The sequence below is a fragment of the Manacus vitellinus genome, unplaced genomic scaffold, assembly GCF_001715985.3.
Source record: "Manacus vitellinus isolate BGI_N305 unplaced genomic scaffold, ASM171598v3 scaffold_7_pilon, whole genome shotgun sequence".
Taxonomy (NCBI): domain Eukaryota; kingdom Metazoa; phylum Chordata; class Aves; order Passeriformes; family Pipridae; genus Manacus; species Manacus vitellinus.
This window is the reverse complement of record NW_021940813.1, coordinates 23,002,077-23,010,483: the sequence shown is the minus strand read 5'-3', so window position 1 is coordinate 23,010,483 and position 8,407 is coordinate 23,002,077. Positions and strand designations below refer to the sequence as shown.

The following is an 8,407-nucleotide window of genomic DNA, read 5'->3' as shown; positions in this document are numbered from 1 at the left end:
TCCAAATAATCCAAAGTTTCTCAGCTAACCTTATATGTATGCGCATTTCAAAGACTTTGCCCTCATCAAGGGTCCTGTGAAGCGAGTATAAGGCAGGGCACACCAATACACCTGGTTAAATAGGGTGAAACCCTGGCCCTGGGGAGTTCACCAGGCAATTTTTGAGGTTTGACATTTTTTGGGATTCAATAAGAAAATAAGAGCATTAGCAAATGACTTTGACAAGCAGCAAGAACACCAGCGAGCCTGGAAGGGCTTTCTAACACCCAGGCTCCCCTTGCAGCTGCGGCATTTAAGAGTTCATCGCCTCTGTCACTTGCAGGGCACCCTTTGGTTTTCTGTGTATCTGGGGACCTGCTGGGTACACTTTCCAGTCTTGTTCCTCTGTACACAGAGTGAACTCAGGGTTGAGCATCTGCCTCTGAATGCCCCAGAGCCTTTGGTTTAAAGCAGATAGAAAAGGGGTTAAATGGCTCCTGTACATTCTCTGCTCCACCTCATCACATGTCTGTATGGTGACGGCAAAATTATACACACTCCAAAGCTGAGTTAGCATTGTCAGAGATTACCTGAAAACATTCCCCACAGAAAACAGAAAAACATTGATCTTATTTCCCCAGCTGCACAACATGGCAAACACTGAGAAAACCTGGTGCTTTTTGCCCCCCACTAACTCCCACTAAAATACCTTATATCCCAACAACTGTCTGCAGGTTGTAGTGGGAGAACTCTATCCAGCAATTCCATGTTAATTGGAAAAAACAAAAAGAAAAGAAAACCCAGGGAGAAACAAGCTCTCACTTACTTTATCTGCTCTGATAACAGTTATCACAACTGACCTGCTAAGGCCATCAACAGAAAGGAGAAGGGCATTTGACTAGAACTAACTTTCCCCTGCCAGCCTCAATTGCAGCATTATCAACACCCTTTATAAAGAATTGTTTCTGCAGCAGGTTGATAGTAGTGAGCAGGGGCTTTCATTGGCACAGGAAACAAACTTGGTGACCTTCAGTGGAGAAGAAGGTATAAAACCCAAAGTTTCTTGGTTGGCTGTCTTCTGGGAACCGGTTGAATTTCTCAGTTTCAAAGGAGGACACATTTTTGGGAACTTCTGCGAGAAAATGGCAACTTTAAATGAAAAGAAGACCTGCAGTGAACGGATGGAAAATTTCCGTCGTTTTGTCTGGAATCCAGAAACAAAGCTCTTCATGGGAAGGTCCTTAATTAACTGGGGTAGGTTTTCACATATAAGGGTCTTCTCTTCCTTGTAGAATATTTAAAAACCATGTAGGGAAGTGTCATCCTAATGAGGGGGGCACAATGTAGATAAGTTGAAGACATCGGTTGTCACATATAATTTTGAACCACTTTTTGGGTGACCCTATAAGCTGGATCAATTGATAATAATAATAAACCGATCAAAACATTGATCCAGTAGTTCCTGCAAATGTAAGATGACTTGAAAGTGGTTTTAAACCAAGTACTTTGAAAGGAGAAAAATTAACACATTAACAGGTAACTTATTGATAGTTAAGGGTGACGATTATAGTCGGGTTCTGATCTGCTAACTAAAAGGGGTTCACATAGTAGTACATGGGGAATTTTGCTTAATTGGTGGAGTTTGTCCAATTCTTTGTAAACAAGCTTTGTTTTTCTAAAATTCCTTTCTGAATTATTGTCTGCTTAGTAGGTCTTGTTTCTTACCACTGTATCTTAGTGTGTATTTCAGATGAGCCTCTCTTCCCATAGCCAAACTCTTCCCATAGTCAAACTGGTATCTACAACGATGATGTATTTTATGATCTACATTCTGAGAAGGGCAGTCTGGACCATTGTAAGGAATATCCCTGCTCTTTCCACAAACTGTAAGAGTAGCTGCAAGTTTCCAGGTGATTTTTTTTCTGCCATGAAATCTGTGAGTGTGGCTTATTGGCCACTCCTAAAACCAGAATTTCACAGAAAATGCAACTGAAGTGTGAGCCCTTCCAGTTGGTAGAGAGGAATGTACTATGAGGCGCCAATGAATGCAGGGGCAGATTTCTAACAGCCCTCCCACAAAACAGCCACTAACTGCCTGTAGAGCATCAGCCATGTGTAAGACACTTCATGCACATACAGTCAGAAATACAACATTATTCTGCATCTCACACCAGAGTAAAATAGCAAGATGACACATTTTGCTGATGGTGATTTCAGCTGTAAAAGGCAGTGAAGTGATATGGGTCTAAAATCAGCACACCCAAAACACTGACATCTGTCATCCAAATAACACAAGGAGCAACTTGGTTTTGACACAGAAATACCTTGGCTGTGTCACCCAGTCCATGTGTAATAAGTAGATAAATGGTCTTAATATGTGAAGTTACTTCAAGAAGCCACATAATATTTTAAGTTTTAAACAATCTGAGCTCAGCACCAACTACTTCAAAAATCTCTTTAAAACTGAACAATTTTTTCCTAGAAAAATATTCTTTTGAGTGTAGAGAAAGTGATCCAAAACACCTGTCCCTTTACAGGGAAAACCTCCCTGAGGCCAAGGGTGGAAAGAAGACAGCTGCTGCTGCCAGGATGCTCCTGGCTGCAGAGGGATCACTGTGCCTTGCTCGAAAAATGAGATTTTGCTTTCATTTTTTAACACAGTCTGGATCAGCCTCTACTACCTGGCTTTCTACGTGGTGATGTCAGGGCTGTTCGCACTCTCCATTTATTCTTTAATGAGGACAATTAATCCATATGAACCGGATTACCAAGACCAGCTGAAATCCCCAGGTATGGCCAGGGTCCCGCAATGGCTGTGTGGGGCTGGGCTGGGCTGAGAGGCATTGGCAGAGCCCAGGCATGAGGGGGGACCAATGTCGTATAAATCAGGTCAATTCTGCCCAAATGATCCCTGCAAAGTTTAACCTCTCCCTGAAAACACAATCAGGCTTTAAAAAATATTGGTACATTTATTTAATTTATTAAGTATTAATTTATATATGAATAAATAATATAATATAAATTAGATAATATATAAATATATACCATCAAATAATACAAAATTTCATATATATACACTAATTTATTTAATCACACTACTGAGCTAATCAGTGCCTGCCTGTAGCAGTCATCTGCAAGAGGAGGAGGCTTTCATGGGCTGTGGGGCACCTCCTGTCCCCATGGGCAGGGATCAATCCCTGAAGAAAGCCTGGGTTCTGCTCCAACCCCAAAGCACCATGGAGGGTTGTGGGGTGCCTGCAAGATGGAGAGGCACTGGGGCAAGCAACCTGGAGTGGGTATTTCCATACTTGCTGGCACTACAGAAAGTCCCTGGAAGAGCAGGGATACCTTCCCAGCAGGATATGCTGTGCCAGCAGTCAAACAAGTAAAAATAAGACAAAGACTTGTGGCATTAGGAATAAAGATTTGTGGGACATGAAAAGAGACAGGGGAGATGATCAGCAAGAGATCATCAGTGCACACTGCTAAAACTTCACATCCCAATTACTTGTTTTCACAATGGGAGTGAAAAAATTACTTTTTAGAAGTTGTAGCCCTAAGAATTATTCTGTCAGATGATGTATTTTGAAGTTTCCTCTCCTAGTATTCAGTAGGCTTGGTGTTTGCTAGTAAAATAATTCCTGTAAAATATTAAGTGTGGCTTTTTCAAAAGCTGTTCCTCATGCTGCTGTATGATCTGTTTCTTTAACCTGATGTGACTGTTATTGTTAAGAAGTCTTGAGGAAATCCAGTGCATTTGCTGGAATGATTTTACAAGCTGTTCTTATAACAGCACGGATATACGTGAAAATAGTTCAGCAGTACAAAGGCTTTAGAGTTTTGGTTGAAAAACTCACAGCTGAGGTGGTTTCTGTACATAGTTAAATCCTCCAACAAAGCCTGAGGATCTACTATACTGAGTCTTGATGTAGCATAATCACTGCTGTCAATTTATTTAAACAAATCCGTGCCTGGCAACTCTCTTCTGCTTTGTCTTCCCTTTTCTTCCCCCATGAAGGTGTAACATTACGACCTGACGTTTATGGGGATAGAGGACTACAAATTTATTATAATGTATCTGACAACAAAACCTGGGAAGGTTTAGTGACAACTCTTCACACTTTTCTGGCAGGTAAAAATGAGGTTTTCTGCATAATAACAAAGAAATGTGCTGACCCATCTCCCATACTAGGTCTGAGAACCTTATGTCAGTGTCTCCATTTTACATTTGTCCTTGTCAAATCAGAGATTTTGAGTGAAGGTGTATCTTCTAAAAGGGATGAGCAAATCACCTCATGAATCTATAAATGTATAGATATGTAAACATTTCTATTAAAATGAGAGTCCTGCTTCAGAGCTTTTACTTTGTTTCATCCTAAATGGCCTCTATAAAATAGGCCAATAGAAAGTTGGGGGAAGGGGGGGGGGACACAAAAGTTCCTCAAAACTAGTCTCATCTAAATTAATTTAATTAATTTGTCTGCGACTACAAACATCAAAGTGCCATAATAAGTCAGTAAAGCCATTGTATGCTGCCATCAGAGAGTACAGTCAAAGTAGGTTAGGTGCCCCATTTGCCTGTTAATATCTTAGCACATTTATATTCTTTTTGAGTTAATATTATTGTAATTCTGCATGTTTCTCACGCACATACTGAAAAAAATTATATTTGAAACTGACTTTATATTGCCAGTCAACTCAATTTGATCTCCTTTTTTTTTCTTTTGCTTGGATATTCTAAAAAAAAAAACCAAACCTGAACCAAACCCCCAAACAGTTTAAAGTTTCTTCATTCTGTTTAATCCAAACTTCACTTGAAGTACATTCTACCATGATAAAACCTCCAGCCTGATGTTGGAATCTATAATTTGCATATGAAAAACTTCAGAGGGAAATTTTTCTTTCTTCCTCCACACATCTAGCGTACACGCCATCTGCTCAGCACCTGAACATCAACTGTACCAATAACACATACTTCATCCAGGACACCTTTGATGGCCCGAACAAAACAAAACTATCCTGCAAATTTACATCAGATATGCTTCAAAACTGCTCTGGCATCACTGATCCAACTTTTGGATTTCCAGAAGGGAAACCCTGTTTTATTATAAAAATGAACAGGGTAAGTACAAGCTCAGAGTGCCAAGCAGGAAAGAATTCATTGAGGGTAACTGGTATCTCCACTGAGGAGCTGCTGTGTCATCTGCTGCCACGGGTTCTAAACTCTGCTTTTTACCGGGAATAAAAAATCGTGTGCTTTTCCCTGACAGACCTCCGGAGTTTCCAGAGAAATCCTGAGACTTGTTCACCACCCTAGGAAAGTAACAGGGCAGTGATCTCTGAACTGACACTCTACATCTTTGGCTTTCATTTTGTTAGTGCTTCTGTAGGGCTCTCCTCCCACAAACTAGCACACAAAACAGTTTCCTCCTGCAATATTACAGTCCTGTGCCTTCAGCTGAGACATTAGGATGTGATGGTAACTGAAGTGGGTTCAGAAAGGTGATACCTTATTTCTCCGGGCTGCAAAGAAAATCTTTAGCAGAACCTATAAAGACAAAATTTAAACCTGGTGGATATTGTTCTCAGGAAAAACCACCAACACATGTTTTTTGGAGAGGAAAAAGGGAATTTTCTATGCATCCTTTTTTTCAGGACATAGACAAAGGCATTTGATATTTGTTTTGGGTTAAAATCCTGAACCTTCTAATTCAGTTTCAGTAGAAAGTGAAGAGCTCAGACTCCTCTCCACTTCCTGATAGACAAAATTACTTCATTTTTGGTTTGGCTTCCACCCTAGACATTTTCAAGAATCTGTGCAAGCCCTAACTGTGAGAGAAGAGCTTTGCCCCTGATTTTGGCAGATGGAACACAAGCTTTTGCCCAAAATGTCTCCTTCAGCAAGCCCAGGTGCCAGCCTCAGCAGGAAAAAGATGGATGGATAGTGACTGGGGGGATTTCACCTCCTTTTGCCTTTGTTGCTACAGGATGTGACCCCACTAGTTTTGTAGGATCAAACCAGCACAAGGTTTTTTTGCCAAAACCAAGTTTTTCTAAGAAGATTAAGAATAAAAGCATGAAGATTCAGCTTTTCCTTTCTTGACATATAATCAGCTCTTTTAAGAGACCCCTGGCTGCCTGGACATCAGCAAGGGCAAGTGGGACCTGTGGGTAAACGAGCTGGACTTGGAGGAGGTGCAGCACTACCTGCCCCAGCCAGGCTGGAGCCCATCTTCAGTGCCCATCCTGAGCTGAACCAAGTCCTGCTTCCTAAGTATCCAACTACAGCAGTTTTTCACCCAGGTATACAAGATGAGATGATCTGTTTGACAGAACCTTATGCAGAAACACATTAAGCATCCTTTGAAGCTCAGTTCTCAACTGTTTGCTCAGTTTTATCTCAAAACAATTTCCAAGATGACCAAATGTGTGTTTTCTATTTCAGATTGTTAAGTTTTTCCCTGGCAATGGCACTGCACCAAGGGTGAACTGCACATATGTGGTAAGGGTATGAAGTTAGTCTCACATATTTCAAGCACTGCAGCTCTGAGAGCAAGAGAACTGCAGTTGTGACCAGAGAGATTACTCTTTCAGCTCTGAAAATCAGATGCCAAATACTCAGAATATTTTCAATTCTGTGCAGTTTCTTGCACCAGCAGACATGCTGAAAAAAAAAAAAGTTTGCTTTATTTTAAATTACCTGAAAAATAGTTCTCCTGTGCTGCAGAGAATGTGCTGTTTGCTTTCAGCTCCCCACAGTGAATTCACACCTCAGCACAGCTCCCTCAGGCTCTACCCCCATTTCAGCAGGTTCAACTTACTGAATTCCCAACTGCTATCAAAGAACACTTGCCTGCTTTTCTTGGCAATAGTAACAGCTGGAGATTCCCACTTTTATTTGAAAAATAAAAATAAGACCGGTGCTAAACAGACTGCTGAACTCAAGCTTTAATACACACTTAGCAGCAGTGAAACACTCACCCAGGGCTGGTTGACAATTTCCTCACCAATGAAGCATCTTCCTTTCTTATTTTACAAAACAGGGTGAGGAGTCTCACACGCTGGAGGTGGACTACTACCCCGTGAATGGTACCTTCAACCTGCACTACTTCCCCTACTATGGGAAAAAGGCTCAGGTGGGTGCTTTATGTATTTAAATATAATTCTCTTCTTTCTCTTTGTATAAGGTGAAACACATGGAGCACCTCTGCAATCCTACAAGAACTCAAGAGAAGGCTATTTTTAAGACTTTGTTTTTAAACTGGTAGTGTAAAATTATTTTCTTTTCTTTCCCCCCTCCTAGCCCAGCTACAGCAATCCTCTGGTAGCTGTGAAATTTCTCAACATCACACGGAATACAGAACTTAAAATAGTGTGCAAAATCATTGGAGCTGGAATTACCTTTGATAATGTTCATGATCCATATGAAGGAAAAGTGGAATTTAAATTGAAAATAGAAGACTGAGCAGCAAGAGAGACACTTCTGGAAAACGTGTTTAGGGCAAACTTAACTATTACCGCATTAATCCATATTTATTTTCTCACTATGGTTCCCATACAAATTCCAGTGCAAAGAGACATTTTCTACTGCAAGATGACTGTACAGCTAAAAATCAAGATACCACTCTCAGTGTGTGAAGGAGATGAGGATTACCTCTACCTACATAGCTTAATATTCCATGGCTACAGTACGCTACTGCCTTCATGCAAGTATCTGTACAAAGCAAGTTTCCCCCAAAGTGTGCAGCTGTGCCTTCAATGAAAATAAGTACAGAATCAATCATTTTCAATCACTTTTCAAACCATAATAAATAACTGATGCATGATACTAAACCTTGGATACTGAGAAATAATTAGATAGCTAGAAAAAGAAATCAATACTTTGAAATACTAGCAAGTAATAAAATTCTCAATCTTTTGTAGGATGTATAAATCATAAAAGTATATTAAAATTATCTGTATCCCAATGCATCGGCTTTTTGTACTGGTCAGCTGAGTCAGATTTTTTTAGTTGACAAATCAATCACTGCAAAAGAAGCAGACTTGAAATCTGTCCTCTAGCTTACAGATTTCATTGTATCACTTACCTCTATGTATATAACCTAATAAAAGTGACTGGTAAGACTCTAACACCTAGTTACATCCAGGAAACAGCTCATCTAACTGTTATAGGTTGTTATTTGGTGTTTCTGTTCCTTTGGTGTTTTGTTGTTGGTTTTGTGTTTATTGTTTTTGTGGTGGTTTTGTTTGTTTTCTCCAGTAGAACAGCTACGAGTTTTGGATTACTTGCAGTAACATGGAAGATGCTGAAGTAGCACTAAGTTTTTCAGTGAATCTAAAATTTGACAAATCTAACTCTATTACCTGTGATACAAAGACACAAGATTGCTGTGTCTGTGTACTATGTTTATGTTAGCTAAGTCCAGGA

General features: G+C 40.1%; 1 protein-coding gene across 1 annotated transcript; it reads left to right on the top strand.

Moving 5' to 3' along the window:
* The first annotated feature begins 1,121 nt into the window (after positions 1-1,121).
* On the top strand, positions 1,122-7,444 carry ATP4B (ATPase H+/K+ transporting subunit beta). Its single transcript, XM_018084031.1, has 7 exons — positions 1,122-1,233; positions 2,641-2,769; positions 3,998-4,111; positions 4,902-5,101; positions 6,425-6,487; positions 7,023-7,115; positions 7,283-7,444. Exons 1-7 carry the CDS (start codon positions 1,122-1,124, stop codon positions 7,442-7,444), a joined length of 873 nt encoding a protein of 290 aa, XP_017939520.1.
* The last annotated feature ends 963 nt before the right edge of the window (positions 7,445-8,407 follow it).